The sequence below is a fragment of the Paralichthys olivaceus genome, chromosome 7, assembly GCF_024713975.1.
Source record: "Paralichthys olivaceus isolate ysfri-2021 chromosome 7, ASM2471397v2, whole genome shotgun sequence".
Taxonomy (NCBI): domain Eukaryota; kingdom Metazoa; phylum Chordata; class Actinopteri; order Pleuronectiformes; family Paralichthyidae; genus Paralichthys; species Paralichthys olivaceus.
Window position 1 is genome coordinate 22,755,656 of NC_091099.1, and position 19,976 is coordinate 22,775,631.

Sequence of the window (19,976 nt, forward strand, 5' to 3'; positions counted from 1 at the left end):
CCCATGTGTTAATCCGGGCTAAGACTCTGCAAGAAACGCGTCTTTTCTGGACAGAAAATAGGTCAAGTGTCCCGACGTCATCTTGACCGGCCACCGTATCCGCAACGTCATTTGCATTTTTGACTTTTCATAATTACATCCCCAATTATCCCCTGCTTGGTGGCCTAGTTTGCATGGCTGCCTCTGAACTGAATGGAAGCAAAAGGGCAGATTGTCTTCAGAGGGAGGGGCTGAGCTGGAGACCTAGAATACTTCAGAAAAAGTGGAATACTTGGGGGTTTGGTTGACAAGATCGTTGACAGAGGATTAAATCTGAATCTGAAGTTTAAATTGACACAGTGGTAGAAAAAGTATTTCACTTACATTCTGCAGTAAAACTCTGAAGGGGAAAGTCCTGTATGTACAATGTTGTATATATGTATAAGAATCAGCAAAATATACATGTAAAATATAGTTTGCCCTTATTTTAATTTAGCTGATTACTGTTGGGTAGTTTATAGCAGTTTATAATAAAGCTACGTAGCTCTGGAAGGGACAACGAGGAGAAAAAAAGTTACTGGTCGAAAAAAAGGGTACTATTGGGAGATCTCGCAAAAGTTTTGAGTTATATGTATTATACTTCCGGGTCAAAGTTGAAACTGAAATTGAAAACAGAAAAATGGAGAGTCACACCTGTGGAACAGATTAATAGATTTATATTTTAGATTGGTCTTCCATACACACATTCGTTCTGGGCAGTAGGCATGGTTTTAAAATAAGCGAGAGGCATCTGAAGAGTACTGGTTATCCTTTTTTGTAGACCTCAGAGACATCAGGTTCTTTGATTTCTGGACAAAAGCCTCCTTCAGTTTTGTGGCATGGGACTCATCAAGGTGAGTCAATGAATTCTGAAGTTTGAGTATGCGTGTGCAGGGGTAGGAACAAAGGAGGGAGGAGAAAGACAGGGAGATAGAGAGAAGGAGGGAGAGAGGAGAGAAACAGTAATGTGTGAATGTTATAATTAAGTGCTCTACTTAAGTTGATACATATATGTGTAGTTCCTCCTAAATGTATTTATCAATTCTTTTTAACAGGATGGGTTGGATGACACCGCACAGGTTTGGAACGCACACACCATCAGGCACCAAGAAACCTCAATGTCCCCAGCGGTCGGCCCAGTGTTAGTTATACATTGCCGGAACATCTTTAAATGACTGTGTCCTTTGGCTGATCAGTGGCCTGATCATCCACTATGTACATGTTTCCTGTGTCTCAGTCAGAAGGTCAGTTTGTACTGTTAACTTGTCTTCAGTTGGTGCCTGAGTTTAGATTTGTTAGGTTGACCTTTTATGAACCCAAATTTGTTGTAAAGTTTATTTTTGCCTTTTTGTTAATAAAGAACTTAAAACTATTTTTTGAAAATGCACACACATTTGGTTTCTCAAAACTGAAATTTGCACATTTGAGATAGCATCATGTAATAATTTGCCAAGTCAAGATAGTAGTAAATGACAGTGATATGTTGGGAATATTCTGTAGACCTTCTAGAGGCCAGTTGAGCATATTATGGCTCACAGTGAGAGGCAGGACTTTTCAGGACATATTACACTCAAGGCACATTAGTTCTTCTGTAAACAGCGTCTGTCCATAAATACAGTCAAAAGATCTTCAACAACCTTCATCCTGTGAAGTGATGCACATCGTATGTTCTCTGGATGTCCTGAGCTGGCAGCTGAGGCTGATTTAAAGGCAAATCTCATGGTATCTTGTGGACATTCTGTCCACTGTCCTGCTGGAACAAAACACACATGACAAAAATAGTGGATGAATGAAGCAGAGGCCAAAATATCCCATATTTAGCATGTTTAGAATAAATCAACATCCAAATAATATTGGAGCCCATGTTTCCTGGAATGCAAGTTAAAAACATGTCTTCAGAAGTCCCTACTTCAAACTCTGTATACTCCTAGTTTATAACAGGTTTTCTATTCAAAATCTTTTGTCTCCAATTCCCAAGCCATTTTAACTAAGACAGCTTCAGTGTCACCACAGTTATTGTTCGGAACTGACTCCTCCAGAGTCTATAAAAATGCCTTTCACAGGCAGCAGCAATGTCAAATCAAACAGTGATTTAAAGTTTGTGTTCAAGGTTTCTTGCAGAGATGCATTGTACCTGTGCTGCTTCATGTATTGATGGTACACGTAGTGAAGACAGCTGGAGAAGATGGGACCTGTAGGTCCTCCATGCAGCTCGTTACTCTGAAGGACAAATAAAGTATATAGTATTAATGCACAGCAAACACTTTGACCCTACAAGTCTAACATGTGATTGCAGACTGTAAGTTAAAAGTCTTTTTTAAAACAAGTCTTCTCATCCTATCTTCCATTTAAAATCAGGATTACTCATGAAAGTCAAAAATCTGTGTTAATAAAAAGACAATCACAGAAATCTAGTCAAAAGGACTCCACTGACTTCCACTACTACTGTAGTGGTTTATGTTATGTTTCGTTGAATGTGCTGTCTCTTTCAACAAAGTCAAATATGAGACTAACCTACAATTGCTGTACACTGCTCAGACTTCGTGCATCCACCTTATCTAGAAGCTTACTCCACAGTTAACTGGCTTTGGAACTCAAAACGCTCCGCAAACTAGGGATTCTACACCGGCAACTCACATTAGCTTATGTTCAGCTCACATAACATTAACGCTAGCTCCATTTTTCATTAAAAGACTTTTCCCAGCTTTACTTATTGCGATATTGACTGAATTCTCAACTCACCTTTCTGCATTTTCATGATGTCTTCTTGAGGGACCTCTTTCTCAGTTGCTGAACTGACCTGGAAATGCATTGACTTAAATGAAAAACTTTGTGAGATAACGCACAACTTTTGAGAGATCTTGCGAAATTAGACCTTTTTTTTTAACCACCGAGTTTTTTTCCCTCCTCCATATCCCTCCGTCAAATGTAAAATATCAAAATGAGATTAATGCCCTCAATAAGACTGCATGGGACTAGAATTATGAAGACGAAGTGAATACTATAATCTTAATAGTTATATAATTTTTATCTTATTAAGGCTGTCATGTGTATTGAAAAAATTATTAAATCTGTGTGAGATACAGATTATTACATAGTAGTACATTTTATTTTTAAATGCTGAAAGAGGAAGAAATAACTTTATAGAATGATTTTTTATTCATGTGAACATTTTTACATGTTAATAAAGCAAAAATGTGCTATAAAAAATGCTTATGCAAATTAATGTGTGTTTGTAATTTTGAATAACAATTTGCATTGTCAAATCAAACATTTCAAACAAAATCAAAAGTAAAAACCGTGTTTGAGGTTTATCATTGGGTAAATCAAAGCCATACTTTTGGATATTAACATTTAATTTGACAAACGCTAATATGTGTTAGCGTGGATGTGATAAATGGTTTTACCAGAACATTCTTTATTTTTCAATCTGCTGGAACCACAATAATTGTGTTACTCAGAACCACACCTACATATCAACCAACATATCAAACAATACACTGGTGTTTAAAATACTCCCACGGTCCACATACTGTATGTACTTCATGTTCAGAACATATATGGATATATTATACATAGCGTTTCCACCATTTTAAAGCATGTAAAAAAAACGTTTACAACGTGACCACACACCCCTCCAAATAACATAAATATTACTCAGCAAAGAATAAATACTCAGTCTGGGGAACACAAATACAGAATTCACTCAAACAGCAAATCAAACGAACCACTGAGCTCAGAAGAAGCCGAGTGTTGCCGATACTGATCATGTTCCAGTAACCAAGTCAATCACAATTTAATATTCCAAAGATAATGCATTTCTATTGCTATCTGTTATTCTCTATAGCCCAACAGAATTTTAAACGTGCTACTTTCAGTTTATACCAATGGTAAATAAAAATTGTGAAAAAAGGCTGCAGTATCAGGCATATGTCATGGGTGTGTGTGTGTGTTTTGGGTGTGACATGCACTAAACCAGCAGATTGCCATCTCCCATTCCCTTTAAAAACCAGATGTGATTGCAAGTTAGCAGATTGTTGTGGGTCTGATACCAAAGCAGTGGTGTTAGGAGAATGACAGGACCCCTATCAAGTCATAGTTTTTTAGTGTGAAACTCTTTGATTAAGAAAGGTTAATAGTTTTAATGTGAAACATACACAGGAAAGTATTTGGCTTTTATTAGTAATGCCCCTAGTGTCAAAAGGAACTTAATGTGGGGTCCTGAGATACAGAGAACACTTTCCACGTTACAGAGGAAACATCTGCTTGTGCATTTTCACTTAGTGTTTGTAACAAGCAGAGTTCATATTACAACTTTCCAGATGCACCTTTAAAATAACAATGAAATATTGAGCTATTGGCTTCAGATAAAGTTTTTGTGGGTCGGTCACTTAGTCACGTTTTCGGCTGCCTACACTCCACATTTTTAGACCAACACACCCATGGGTGCAAGTGCATTTGCTATTCAAACAACGTGGGTAGAAGGTGAGAGAATAATAACTGCATCACTCTGAAACTTACGTTACACGCTGTATGTAAGATGGGGCCCAATTTTTTTCCTGTTTAAGTTAGCGCAGCATCGAGCTATGTTTGCGGTTTGTTGTTCATTCATACTAAAAAGTAGTAACACAGGTACAAATTTTGCTGACAGGGAAAAAGGACAGTTACCATGGAAACCTAATTTCTGACTGACACTTCACAAGACTTAGATTGCACACGGTTTAAAAAAGCAGGAAGCATTGCTCCCATTGCCTTCTGAACATTTCAATGTTTTCTTAAAGGTGACAACGAGTATGATTTGTACTGACATGACGTCTTTATGACAGATGCCAAAAGCTACATTATTAGTCTTTGGGAAACGTAGTTTGAAATCCCAGTCAGACCTAGTGTCTTCAGTAGTTTTACTTTGGGTGTTTAGGAAGTATGTTTGCTTTTAAATTCTTAAAAGTTTTAATGCCAAAATATTTTTTGATCAAGACTTTTTATCCATCTTCCCAGAAGAACTTTGCTCTGAAACAGAGTAAATTCAGCCAAACTAGGGATGCTTACATTAAGATGTCTAAATAGTCAGTTTCATTTGAACACAATAGATATAACAATTTTGTTATTAAAACATTTTAGTTTATCCTGCTTTCAAACTTTGTTCACCATATATTTCATATATATATATATATATGAAAATGACTATATGTCTTATCAGATGCCACAGCAGACAGGTGAGTTTGACTGTGTCTGAACATCATGTTTGGATAAAGTTGATGTAAAGGCAATATACAGTATTTGTGCTAAACAGGATTTACAGGGAGTTGTTGGTTCTCTTCATTTCACTTCTACTCCTCCAGGGTGCTTTTGGACATGAAGCGCAGTCCTTCCTCCTTCAGTCGGGCCAATATCGGCCCATAGATGTCCTTTGTCATGGGAGCCACCAGACCCTTCGTGTTGATTTCGCCTGCAGAGAGCCAACACAGATTTAGTTTCACTCTCCAGCTCAGTAACATCATATTAGGAGAGCTGCTTGTTTCAGTTCATTTTGGAACATTAACAACATCACACATCAGGCCTAAAAAGACAAGCTGACATTAGCTTTGCAGACAAACAGAATATACTAATGTAACTTTACAGACTGACCAATGTTAGCTTCACAAACTGACAAGACAAATTTAATTTATTCATTTATTATATCAATTTATTATTAATAAAGTCGTAATTTTAGGCTTTGTGACACTTTAAATGGGGGATATGAGAAGATCAGCCAGCCACCTAGATAGATAGAATAGATAGATGCACTTTATTGATCCCCCTGCACCTTCTACAGGGGGACGATCGAAAGCGTCCTATCGAGCTGCATCACGGTGTGGTATGGAGCCTGCACCGCGTCCAACTGCAGGTCCCTTCAGCGCATCGTGAGAGCAGAGGAGAAGATCATAGGCACCTCTCTCCCCCCCCTCCAAGAGTTGTACAACGCCCGCCTCACCCGCAAAGCCATCCGCATCGGGGGAGATCCCACCCACCCTTCACGGAGCCTCTTCAGCCTGCTGCCGTCAGGGAGGAGACTGCAGAGTCTCCGGGCCAGGACCAGCCGACTGAGGGACAGCTTCAACCACTAGGCTGTCAGGGCACTCAACTCCCTCCCTGCTCTGGCCCCATTTCCCCTGCTGCCCCCCTCACACACAAACACCGGACCTTAACCCCCCCCCTCCACACACACACACCCGGACACTGAACTTCTGCCCTAAACCGCCCCCCCCCCCCCCAAAAAAATAAGGACTCTGACACCGAACACTCAACGCCCCCCACGCCACCCCCCCCCCCCATGCACTCCAAGGACTGTTTATGCATCATGCACTTTTTTAACCAGTCATAAGCTTGTTACATACTGCATTTTTTTTTTTTTTTAAATACTGCTATTTTGCACAGCATTCTGCAACCACCAGTACCTCATTCACTGCATTCCACTGTCTCTGTTATTTGCACAAAATAGTATATATTTTATATTTATACTTCTTTAATATTTTTCTAATATTTTCTTATATTAAGACTTGTTTTTTATTCAGTGTTTACTGTTTTTTTTTACTTAAATCTGTGTTACTGGGGAGACCGAGAGTATGTGCAATTTCAATTCCTCAATATGTCTGTGTACGTATTGCAGAAATTGACAATAAAGCTGACTTTGACTTTGAATTTGTGAAATGATTGTATCACAGCAGCATGTCAAGGGTATTTCACATAAAGCAAAGAACAAAGGCTAAAATGAGGAATGTGGGGCCTCTTGTTTCACAAACTCTGGTAAGCATGAATCCTCATTGCTGCTTATTGCGTAATTTTTTGTCACAAATATATTCTCAATTATGACTTAATTCTCATAATATTGCAACTTCATTCTTGTAATAGTACAACTTTATTCTTGTAATATTATAAATTAATTCATTCTAAATCTCACATGAAGTTTGTCTTCAACATGTGCCTAATACTAAAGCTCCCAACAACAAACAGTGTAACAAGTTCAAATTTTAATCTTACTGACCTTCGAGGACCATGCGAGCAGCAATGGCTGTTGGGTATCCTACAGTCTTAGCCATGGCAGAGAAACCACTGGGGTCACCATACACCACCAGACTGGTGTGTTTGGTCTCCAGCTCGCCCGTCGGGTGGCGAACCCCCACGTCGTTCCTCAAGATGATCATGTCTCGCTCCCCCTTATCTTACCACGGGAGAGAAGTCAATAGTTAGTTTGTTTCTAGAATTGTCTAGCTTATAATTAAATTTAAGACTTTCTTAATATCATATAGAATTACATTTGTATTTCACATGGACAGTATTGTCATCTAATATCAATATAAAAAAGTAATAATGACCACTAGTGATGGGCTACTGATTGATTGATTGATTGATTGATGAGTGCTCTGGAACAAAGGAACAGGAGACAGTTTGTAATAAATTCAGCAGGCGAGACAAAGTGTTTAGGACCATTTTAAATTAAATACAAGCCTTTTTAAAATTAGACTTTTTTTTTAAAAAGAAAAACAGATTAGAATACTTAGTAATGCTTTCCAAGGCATGCAGATTCCCTGATTGTATTTTATTTTTGTGTCTTGTGGGAAGAAAATGAGCTTGCTTCTTACTGAATGAGAGCTTGACCTCCAGATGTTTTGTCAGAGAAGCCAGAATGCTGTCGGCCTGAGGCACCAAGTCGTTGCTCAGCATCCCAAACCTGAACACAGAGAGATGAAAAAACAGGACTTTTCCTCACAATAAAATAACCTTCACAAAGCCGTATTGAATGCTTCAAAAGAAAATTACTCCGCTTTAACACCCCAATCGTGCTGCAACAGCCCACACATCCTTGGCTGAATCTAAAGAGATGAGCAGTTGCTTTTGTCGCTGCTTTGCTGGTGAATTGAATAAATGAACAAGTCATTCAATTTCAGCTGTAAGCACGTTGGCTTTTTACCCTTTTAAAGGCAGAGAAGGAATGTTTCCAACAGTTCACTTTCACTGTCAGAGGAATTTATATTTTTATGTTAGCGTGGCCCTCTTCCCCTCACCGCCAGCAGCAGCACAACAATGATGGCACGGAGCCTTGATCTGAAGACACCCTTGGAAAGGTTGATTTAAAATGAGGAGTGTGCATGCTACACCACTTCAGGCGTCCTCATTAAGGAGGGAAGTGAAAAGTGTAGAGAAGAGGAACAGCCTCGGCCTTGCTCTTAGCCACCCATCCACTGATGTTTACTTTGAAGAGACATCACATCTGCCTCCTCTGCACAGACCGAGCTGCACAGACAAATGGACATCCAGAGAACTAGTCGTAGGATATGATTGTTTCACCGCACCAACAAGCTGTTGATTAGAGAGTGCAATGGAACAATTGTTGACATTTGACTTTTGAAACTCACTTTCTAGCATGAGCAGGGACCCAAACACTTAACTGTGTTCTGGACTTAAAAAAATAAAATAAAAACCTTTTAAGAACTGCTTTTAATGTGTGATGTAAGTTGTGTGCTCTATGCTTATGTATTATTATTATTAAAATATGGGGCCAAAACCATGTTGAACAACAGAATCCGATTTTTTATCTTGATCTGTTTTAGCATATAACAATCATCATGTCAAATGTAGGTTATAATTTAAATGACAGTAGCATGTTTCATTTGCAATTGCTTCTATCCTGGTAAAATTATATTTTACCAAAGAGAGAGACGATGCTAAAACATAAAACATCTATTCTGCCACCTTCAGCTGGTCATCACATGTAACTACAGTAAATGAGGCAGTTGTAAGACCACGTAATGAGGGAGAGAAAAGCCTATTCAACCCCTGGCAAAGTTGCCATCTTAGTTTTTGTCTCATGTGTATTTCACATGTTTTGCTTTAGTTAAACTACTTTAAATTACATATTTAATGTACCAAATTACAGATGAATATATTGTTGGTTTCAATATAAACACTTGTAATTGTAAACAGTAGGATTGGAATAAGATAGAAAAACATCTTTGTAAATACTTTTTTCTTGCATATATGAGAGATATTTGACAGAGACATTCTGCCCCTTTGCAAACTGGAGCAATGTTTGATAAACATAAACACGTGGCACAATCCTGGCTGTCGAATATGGTCTCTCACCATCTCAGGCTGTCCATCCTGAAATCATCCTTTTCAATGTGTTCGTATACAGCGTCCTCAAATGCCGCCTGGGTCACAGAAGAGGACAATCCGATCTGCTTACAGAGCAGCTCTTTCTGTAGAGAGGAGAGAACAGATAAGACAAACCATGTCTGTCTCCTAGTCCATCTTTAGCTCTTAGTCTGTCTCCTAGTCCATTTTTAGCTCTTTGTCTGTCTCCTAGTCCATCTTTACCCCCTAGTCCGTCTCCTAGCCCATTTCTAGCTCTTAGTCTGTCTCTTAGTCCATCTTTAGCTCTTTGTCTGTCTCCTAGTCCATCTTTACCTCCTAGTCTATCTCCTAGCCCATATCTAGCTCTTAGTCTGTCTCCTAGTCCATCTTTAGCTCTTTGTCTGTCTCCTAGTCCATCTTTACCTCCTAGTCTATCTCCTAGCCCATCTCTAGCTCTTAGTCTGTCTCCTAGTCCATCTTTAGCTCTTTGTCTGTCTCCTAGTCCATCTTTACCTCCTAGTCTATCTCCTAGCCCATCTCTAGCTCTTAGTCTGTCTCCTAGTCCATCCGTAGCTCTTTGTCTGTTTCCTAGTCCATCTTTACCTCCTAGTCTATCTCCTAGTCCATCTTTACTTCCTAGTCTGTCTCCTAGTCCCTCTGTCTCCTAGTCATGTCTGTTGATCTTGTTTTTAAACACAGAGATTAGACACTGTGAGAAGTGGCTGCATGAGCCTTTAATGGGCTCCAGGGCTAAGTATTGCAGGCGGGCCATTATTATACATCTATGTCTCTTTGAATCTACGTTCCAGATTTTTTTTTTTTTAAGATTGTATTGAGTGTTTTAGAAGGACAAGGGGCAGGATTCAAAACTTCTTATCATCTTTTGATTTCTGAAAATGCGGCTCTCTTTTTTCTCGGGAGGATAAAAGACGGCAAACGTTAGCTGCTGTAAACTCATCAATGTCAGAAAGCCGAGGCTCACTGCAGCCTTGATGCTGACAAGCAGCTATTGACAGTAATAGACTCTTGTGCAAACCCACTTCCACAGTCAGACGCTTCAAGTGGAAGAGCTGCAAAACAGCTCATTTTATAAAAGTGAATGACAGACTGGAGAACGAAGTGTGGGGCACAGCTCAGCTGCCTTTCAACCATCTGTTCAAAAGTTTTCATGATCCCTTTAAAAAAAACCATCCTCAGCCGAGGTTCTTACCCAGGAAACAGGAGATGAAGTGGGCTGCAGCATGGGACAGGGCTCGCTGTTAATCAGACCCAGTTTGACAAAACCACTCATAGCCTTGGTGAAGCCCTGAGGGACAGAACAAAAGCTCAAGTGAATCACAATGAACACAAGAAACAAAAGATACTGGGAGAAATAAGGTTTATGCATGAATACATTACTTTGGTTCTCCTGCGTCTGAATAATACAAACCGATCTGAGACAGTACATCACTCATTTCCACAGTTTTAGTTTTACTTTGTTTTGGATTTGTTTGGACTTTCAAGGACACATATCTACAGTGATTAACATGTCTTTTTCCTAAATAACTGCTGTCATCACGATACATCCCATCTTATCTAACATGTTATAACAAATCCTAGACGTAACAAACATGACCACAACATATCCAGGAAAAGAGATCACATTTCTCCTGTATAAGCTTCATTTCACTGGCTTCTGGTTATATTTAATACAGACTTATATTCACACAAATTCCTCACCTACAAAGCCCTTAATAATATGGCACCATCAAACCTTAAAGAGCTTGTGGTACCGTATCATCTCCACTTTCTAGTTTGGGAGGCAGACTCCCTCTCTATGTTCCCAGTTTAAGGGATTTTTGGGTAATTTTCCTTACCCTTGTTGAGGGTTCAGGACAGAGGATTTTCACCTTGTTATGCATTATGAGACAAATAGTGATTTCTGAATATGTGCAATTGATACTTTTATTACATATTTAGAGTACTGATATGGGAATATGACAATATTTAGAACAATTCTAATATCTATCTGTATATCCCTTATCCTGTGAGCATGGCTGGAGCCAATCCCAACAGACATTGGGCAAGAGGCCACACCTTGGACACCCTGCATATCGCAGTGCTCAGAAATAGAGACAACCATTCACACCAATGAACCATCTCCAATCAGACTAAGGTGATTGTCTTTGGACAGTGGGAGAAGCTGGACTACCTGGAGAAACCCACGCAGACACAAGAACATGAAAACTCCACGAGTTAGAAGTGCCTTTCGACAGAGATTCCAATCCACAAACTAGTTGCATGAGGCAAGTTTACCACTGGCCTGATCTGAAACTGGGGATTAAACCGCTTTGATAAGTTCTGACAACATTAGCAACCTGTGTAGGCAGGAATGAGGATGACAACATGCAGGAGATCACATTCCACTGGAGGGATGAGAGGAGATATGCACAGCAACATTTCAAAGTTGAGAGGCTGTTGTTGTGACAAACTACAAAAAAACAACAAATCAATTGAATACAACATTTCTGGTGATGTTTCATTCTCTGCTTCTTCTGTAAATCAATTCATCAGTCGAAAGAAAACCTCAGGAAATATTTTGGGGATGGATTTGTTGCTTTTTTTGAGACAGGCGTTAATATCTTTGGGTTCTCAGTCTTGGTAAAAAAACAAAAAAACAAGTCTATTGTCTAATACTATTGTCTGTCAATTAATCACAGAAAATGGATTTAGCACAAAAAAAAAGTCTACAGCAAACAGGTCAGTGATGTGAAGCTAAGACCTCTGATAATGAAATGATACCAGCATTAGAAAAGGTCTGTAATACCCTGTGGCAGTTTCCTCTGAGTGATTCTTTAGGAACTTATTTCCTAGCTGACAGCTATCAGTGGAAGTGTCTGTGTGTGTGTGTAGTACCTTGAAGCGCAGTGTTCCTCGGATCAGTGTGTGTGCGGACTGAATGCCGTACGGCTCTGAGTATTTGGTGCTGTCACGATTGGGCAGTCCCTCCAGGTTAAAACCAGGAAAGCTATCCAGTGGCATGGAGGTCTCCATCAGAGCGCCGCCGGCCGGGATGCTCACCACCTGGTAAAAACAAACACACACGGATTCAGTTTCTTCTTCTTAACTTGAGGAACTGTAATTATACGACCAAATTCAGAGGAAAAAAATGCATATTATTCTTTAATTGTCAACTTGGGCTTCTGTACCTGGTTGTCTCTGAGGAAGACGGCAGGACTGATGGTGTTGAGGAGGACGCCGTACGGACTCCAGCTGAACTTGTAGCGGAGAGGATTGTCTGAATATTCCGGAGCAGGAAGACCACCGCAGAACGAGCTGTAGGACTCCACCTGAACCACAAAATAGTTTATATTCAATTCCTGATTTACTGTCAATCAACAGGTTTAAAAGAACTACTTGAAAACTAACCACATTTATTTTAACTGCACTGCAGCAGCTTAACAGCAGCTTGTGATGAGATAGTTTTAAAAGACGTCTGACGTCTGTCACTTAAGTCCATCTACTTACATGTAGACATTTAAACTACCAGTCACTATTAGAGCATGATGTTGTATGTCTGATATTGACGTATTTACTGATGTTGATAATTTAAAAAATATATTTTTGGTTAGAATGTCATCCAAAATACAGAGTGTGCTATTTTACCATCTATCCCTTCTTTCATGCAACATCCATATTAGTATTGATTTCTATGTCAGCAAACAGATATTGACATAAGCTTTGTTTCAAATGTTGATGCACTGATTTTTTTTATTCCATGGACAAAACATAAAAAATCCCACATCCACTAAAAAGACAGACACAAACTGACTTAATGGTTTGCTCCTGTCATTGTTCAGGAGGGAGGTCCATCAGTTTGAAAGCAGAAGTTACAGATTTCACATTTGCATTTTCTAATGCTGTCACTGAAATGTCTGCCCTCACTCTTAAACAGCCCCTGCTTATACTTAGATTTGCTCAGCTTGTTATCTCACTGTTCACTTGCTCACTTGATATCTTGATCCTGAAAAGCAGGTTTACATGTGTATAGAGCTTTTTCAGGTTGCTGACATGGACTGGTGCCTCGCCAAAGAGAGGCAATTCCAGCCACTACATTAGCAAGGTAAGTGTGACATATTAAATAAAGTAAGTTAGGTTTATTTGCATAGCACCTTTCACAGAAATACATTCATGAAGTGCTTAGAATCAATAAAAAATATACAATGTTGAAAAACAATACTACAGTAGAAATGTTTCAGAAATTGAAATGGCCCTCGATAAGTAAAAAAGGGTTCCTCACCTGATTTAATGGATCAATGTGGCAGAGAACAGCCTGTACCAACATGTAAAAAGCAAACAAACCTTATCTCGCACACAAACACACACACATGACTCACAGTGCAGCCTTCGGCTTTGGCCTGGTCGATACACTCCATGGCCAGCATGTGGTCGATACCTGGGTCCAGTCCCATCTCATTCACTATGGTGATGCCTGCCTCCTCCGCACTGAGACACACACCAAAACATATTCATTCATAAATAGGCATTTCAATTGCAATTCTGTTGTTTTTTTTATATATTCAATAAGATATCTAATTTCCAAATTGTATCATTACTTTTATTCATTCAACATTTCTTATAGGTTATTTATTTTAAATTAAATGTGTTTTCATAATGTGATTATTGTGATTGCTTTGACTTTAGTTGCTGTGTCCATTTATTTAATTGATTAATACTCCATTGATTGATTAAGAGTTCAGTTATTACTTAAAACGTTTTCTCTTAAATGGTGGTTAATAACTTTTTTTGACTTTTGATGAAATAAGGTCCATGACAAGTCATTATAATTTCACTTGCCTATTCAGAAGCAGGTTTTATTCTATTGGATTTGCGGATATTTTGTAATATGTCTTGTAATTTGCATTTTAACATTGTGGGACTGTGCATACGTGTTTTTATTTTAGGCTATCATCTAAAAACTAAATATATTAAATGTGAAAACTGCAGCAGAACAAAAGCCCAGTTGTATGTAATGGTGATGAATTCTTAGTAACTCCTGTTTTATTGTTGTCTGTCGTGTAGTTGCTGATCACCTGCTCTGCAGCTCCTTCATGGCAGGACTCAGGTAGCTGGCGGTCACCAGGTTTACCTTCCTCTTGATGCAGTGTTTGGCGATGAGCGGGTGAAGGGAGAAAGGCAGCATGCTGAGGAGCAGAGGGAAGACAGCAGGTCCTTCAGTGGACTGATGGAAGCTAGTCTGACAGTTTAGGACTGAGCCTGACAAACTCAGTCAGAGATGTCCACATTAATTAACTTCACTGCCATGAATAAAACAAGAAGCACGTCTTAGGTTGCTTAACAACTTTTGGTAATGCTTAATTATAGTCTGTACTTTACAGCTAAATTCCTTGACCCTTTTTTATAATTTCCTCCAAGTTTGTAAATCATTAGCAGTTAATTACTGGAATATTTCAACCGTTCTACACTGTCTTTACAGTTGTTAAGTTCCTGTTCATTCCTGTTCCTGTTACATTATGTGAGTTTTTTAAGTAAAGAAAAATAGTTGCATTATTTATGATTGGTACCAAATTGTCAGATCAAATTCACAGCTAAAACAACTCATTTTACCAAATTATGAAAAAAGCTTCCAAGAAATAATCTGAAAAATAAGACCTGTTAATAAAATGTTCACAAATGCTAATAATGTAGGTTAAAAAAGTTGCTCATCAGCCCAATATAGCTGAAAATAATTGATTTACACCCCACCTCTGTTTGAGTGCAGTGCCAAAACACATAAAAATAATTTGGTCCATTAAAATTTGCCATTAGTGAAAGTAAAAATGCAATGGAATCAGAATGAACTATTCTTGCCTCTGCATTTCAGGTTAACTTTTTCCATGTACTCCTCTGTGACAGACTGTATGTCTGCATATGGACCAAAATCATTTTAAATACAGTGAGACCGTAGTGTGTACTGCACCTGATGACCAAGTCATGATCTTTGACCAGAGAGTCGAGGTGTCCTTCCTGGCTGCTGGCATCCAGCGTGATGGGGATGACGTTGGGATATTTGGCTGCCAGCTCCTCCGCCTGTTTCAGCAGCATCGAGGCTGTTACACAAAGTTACGAAGGTTACTGAAACTTGCTCAGCTGATTGTGCTGTCAATGACTGCAGTTGCTAAAATACGCAACTACTTTTCAACCATTCTTCATTTTGGTTCCTGAAATCCTTAACTTTCAGAAGTACAAACTGACCACCACCAGCAGGCAAACTATTGTTTGTATGAATACAACTTTATGATAAAGGTGATACTGTAGTATGGCCCACAGGAGACAGAAAGGGTATGGTAATGCATTATAACTTCTCTTCACACGCTGTTCTTGACAAACTTTAAGCCCCTTTCCACAGACAATCATGGTTTGGGTTTATTTTTATCTTGTATTTCCCGTCTACTGCGTAGATGTTGCCTGCCATGTCACAAGAATTTCACTGCTCTGATGACGCTAAGTTATTTGGTGCATGTGACAATAAACTTTGATTTGATTTGATTTGATTTGATTTGAATACAACAGGAAGCCCTTTATGGCCTCAGCTGCCTGCGTGATAATGGTCTCATGAACATGACAGTGAGTTCAGTGAACTTCGGTGTCCTCCCGGGCAGCAGATGCGACTCCAGTAGAACATGTTTGGAATGAGGAAGAGCAGGTGACTGGCAGCATGAATGAGCAGCTGACCAATCAGCAGATATGATGTGATGCACTCATGCGAACATGAAGCAGAATGTCAATTTCTCATCCTGTAGAATCAATGAAATGAGGAACTGAGATGGTTTGAAAGCAAATTGAGGAAGAGCCCAGAATCAGTATGTTGTTCCTCAGAGTGCTCAGTGAATGTACTTCATGATGTGAGCAGCTGATCAAGGGAGCTGAACTAAAACCATAGCCTTCAGCTCCAGCAGTAAGAAAACTTAATTCTGATATTTCTGACTTCACTACAAACCAAAATCCAACCTTGAACCAGAGCCATTCTCAGCAGTGTGTCACATGGGTCTTTTCATATCTTTAACTAAGCATTATAGCTTTAAAAAAAAAAACAGAATTAAATTTATTTTGTATTAATTGTGTGTAATAACAGCAGGAAAGAGAGGACTGTAGTCCATAGAAGTTTTTATACAGCAGAGACCAGAGGTGACTTTAGAACACAGTGTTAGTGAGTTTTATAGATATGCACCAAACCTAGTAACAATGCCAGGCTTTTAGTTCCTTCTTGACAGCTGCAGTTTTTTATGTTTAACAAAGTAATCATTATTTCACCCTAACCCTAAAGGTGCCACTTACTTACAGCAAGTGCTCTATTGGATGACAATTTGTCTTTGAATATGTAAAGTCCAGTTAAACAGTTTTTGTCTACAGAGTAAAGGCACAATTATCATTTTGTTGGTGTAATGCTTTATATCGAGCTTAATTACAGAGATAGAATTTTGAGTCTGAAAACCTTCTCAGTTGCTAAAAACAGCAGTTAAATAATTCATTTAAACTTATATATATAAAGTTTAGGGTTTGTGAAGTGAGTTGAGCTTTACTGAACTTTGAATGAACAGCTCTTTGTGCAGCAGCGGTGGCGCAGCTTCATGGTTCTGTTAAGTGACTCAAACAGCAGGTCTTTACTTGCCACAGCTCAATTATTACAGATCACATTCAGAAATGCTTAACAGGCTAAAATGCAGAGAAAGCAGAGTCAACAGACCAAGAGCTGTCTATCTGGCTATGAGCACCCTATGTATGAGAGGTTGGTGTGAATCTTGTCACAGGCCTAAAAAAACCCTACGAAATTAAAAGTGTCAATTTACTTTTTAAAAATAAGTAAATACTCACCCACAGTGACCTGGATCATCTCATTGCGAGTTAGATACTCAACAACGGGCCCAGAGACGTATCCTGAACCCAACAGCAGAACTCGCTTCATCCCGGTCTTGTTCAGGATCTGAGCCTTCTCCCTGAACAACAAACACAAAGAGTTAGAAACACATTGTAATATAAAACATCAGTGGGGCTCAAGAACTGTGTTTCCATCCGTGAATCTTAAGGGAGGGATTTTAAATCCTGAGCCACAAAGCAGGAGTTTGTTAAGATGGAGGAAGCATGGACAGTCTTTAAAAAGACGTGTTCAGTTTCAATGGACACTGTAAACTCTTCTGTGGTTATTAAGGATAAAAGCTCTTTTGGTGTCAGAGCACAAGCTACTTTGATCATTTATCGACAAAACAAGGTGGAATCGTTCCTAAATATCTCTTCAATACAGAAGGAATTTTAGATGCAGGATGGAAAACAGAGCAGGCACCCACATGTATCAGTCGTCCGGACTGAGCAATAATAAAGTAGGTGAGACCCTTAACTTTGACTTTTTACACATTTTAAATACATACACCAATAGTGTATTGTCATCCTCTGAGAGGCCGTGCCTGCCAATAGCAGTGCCAATCTAAATGCTTATATTAGCATGCTAAAATGCTCAAAACGACAATACTACCATTAAGCACATGTTGACCATCTTAGTTCAGTATCAGCATGTCAACATTTGCCAATTAACAATGACGACACTAATGTACATTTATATAAATTATGAGGAAATGTCAGAGGATCACTGAATTTATTTGCAAAATTTCAAGGTATAGTACTTCATCCAATTAGTTGCTGCACTATGTCTAGAACCAAGATGGTAACGTGGCTAAGAATAACCAAATTTAGACAATATGGATGACAACATGTTTCTTTTTACATGTGCAACGTTAATCATGACTTTTTATCATTTATTATCATTTGTTTGATAGCTGGATTATAAATTCATATCAATATTAAGAGAATACAAATTTGATATTAGTTTCATCTTTAAAGTTTAAACATTTCTTGGGGCTTTCAAATTACTGGAAAGAAAGCCGTTAAATGACCAATATTTGCGCTTTCATTAAATGATCGCTGATGTAAACATTTATCTGGAACATTAAAATATGTGAGAAGTCAAAGAAGTAGTTCGATTGTTACAATCAAACATCAAAGGTTTGGTGTGACTGATGAGGATCTGGACTGAAACACAGGAGGAGAGGGGGAGGAAGGTGAGCCAGGACAGGAGGTAGAGGATGAAGAGCATGGAGAAGAGGTCATCCCCAAACAAATGTAAATAAATAAATAAAAGAGTGCTTCTTTTCAACACTAAAACTATAAATTATCAATATTAGGGCTGATTTTTAATTTAAAAAAAGAAAAGCACAAGTAAAACTAATGCCTAAAAACCACATGTTCATGTATCTAACCATATCTAACTGTACAGGTCATAGCCAAAAGTCTCATCAACTTTACTTCTATTACTGGAAAAAATTAACTCAACAAAGATACATAATAAGGACTAATACGTTTAAAATTGGTCATGTAATTCTCTTCAGGGTCACTTTCTTTAGCAGCACACACTGAGTTTGATCCAATGCTTCTATGACATTTATAACCCTCAATGACGGTAAGAAAATGATGCTTGTAGCTCTCAAAGCCTCTTAGTTAAACTGAGAGGTCGCCTTGCAACAAATGGATTCAGTTAAAAAGAGTGATTTTAAATGCTGGATTATCTTAACACCAATAACAACAATAGCAGAGACAACACCCTGAGTGACCTGTGGCATTAATATCCTACCACCACCGCAACTGCCGGCCTCAAATCTCCCAGAAGTCAGACCCCTGGACTCATTAGCTTTGGCCTAATTGGAAGCGACACCCCGCACATGCACGAGTTACAGCGAGACTGACCGACAGTCCGCCTGCCGCCGAGCCTCATCTCCTTAATTAAAAAAGAAAAGAGAGATATTCCCTCAGGAGGATTTCTCCCCACGTTTACATATCTTAAGGAGCCCAACTCAATCCAAAGGATTAAGATTTGCTGGCATAGCTTGTCTGGAAAAATGATACTTAGGCTCAATTATGGAGAAAACTCATCATGTCTTAGAGGTGGCCTAAATATGAGTGCAGCTCATAAAAAAACAACCAACCAGGCTGTTAATAAAGCTGTCGAGGAGCAAAGCTACACTGAGCTTGAGTGTTAATGATCTACAGAAACAAACACTGCAGCTATTGAGGGTCAGTGTGTCTGAACATATTTTACAAGCTCATTTAAATTTTTGATGCTACAGATAAGCTGAGATCGCTGTGAAAAAAAGATAAATGATAATCAATCAACTGAAATTAGAAATGAATCAAGACATATTTAAAGCATGCTGCTGAGGATTCCACTGCTTGCAAATAAATAATTAACATGCATTATTCTTTTTTAGAAATCTCTCATTTTGGGTTTTATCCGCAGGAAAAAATAAAAATCATTTTGTGTGACCAGTACAGAGAGGTGTCCAAAGAGCATTAAGCATAGCTTAGCACAAGAACTGGAAAGTGAGAAACTGCTTCACTGTCTCCATGTTGGTATTAAAACGAATGATAACTGTTGTGAATGTGTGGCAGGGTGCACCTGTACGTGAATCTCCTCCACTCTGTTTGTTAGGTGAAAGTCTGTGTTAACTGAGCAGGCATCAAAGCACCAGCTTGAATCTATCTAGACCTACTAGATACTATATATAATAAATATATAATATAAACCACTAATTCCAGAAATCTCTGTATGTAGAACACATATTGTGTTCAATTTATCAGTTTCACACCTGACATTTGTATTTCTATGGGTATTTGTATTCCTCTATGTCCTTGCATAATCTACAGGAACAGGGGTTTTCACTTCCTGTGATGAGTGACGGGCACAGTGAGATAACATACAAGGACAGCACCACTCTGTCATTGAAAAGCAAACTGTGAACGTTGGCCATACTAACTTT

At 38.7% G+C, this 19,976-nt stretch overlaps 1 protein-coding gene and 1 long non-coding RNA gene across 4 annotated transcripts in view; both read right to left on the reverse strand.

Moving 5' to 3' along the window:
* Positions 1–677: 677 nt before the first annotated feature.
* LOC138410903 (uncharacterized) lies at positions 678–2,888 on the reverse strand. 2 transcript variants are annotated; one of them, XR_011243545.1, is made up of 3 exons: positions 2,761–2,888; positions 2,153–2,238; positions 678–1,768 (listed from the first exon to the last, which is right to left on the reverse strand). It is a non-coding gene; the product is annotated as an uncharacterized lncRNA (long non-coding RNA). The 2 variants fall into 2 exon arrangements; XR_011243546.1 differs by having other exon boundaries at positions 1,639–1,771.
* Positions 2,889–3,158: 270 nt separating this feature from the next.
* aass (aminoadipate-semialdehyde synthase) overlaps positions 3,159–19,976 on the reverse strand; it is a 31,743-nt gene continuing 14,925 nt past the window's right edge. For both annotated transcript variants that reach the window (XM_020079401.2, XM_020079402.2), the window contains 11 exons: positions 16,987–17,108; positions 15,092–15,221; positions 14,205–14,315; positions 13,509–13,617; positions 12,321–12,461; positions 12,028–12,195; positions 10,343–10,438; positions 9,142–9,257; positions 7,641–7,729; positions 7,043–7,219; positions 3,159–5,467 (listed from right to left, as the gene is read on the reverse strand). In XM_020079401.2, coding sequence (XP_019934960.2) covers positions 5,349–5,467; positions 7,043–7,219; positions 7,641–7,729; positions 9,142–9,257; positions 10,343–10,438; positions 12,028–12,195; positions 12,321–12,461; positions 13,509–13,617; positions 14,205–14,315; positions 15,092–15,221; positions 16,987–17,108 — 1,378 coding nt within the window. In that variant the 3' untranslated portion in view covers positions 3,159–5,348. The remainder of the gene's footprint in view (positions 5,468–7,042; positions 7,220–7,640; positions 7,730–9,141; positions 9,258–10,342; positions 10,439–12,027; positions 12,196–12,320; positions 12,462–13,508; positions 13,618–14,204; positions 14,316–15,091; positions 15,222–16,986; positions 17,109–19,976) is intronic.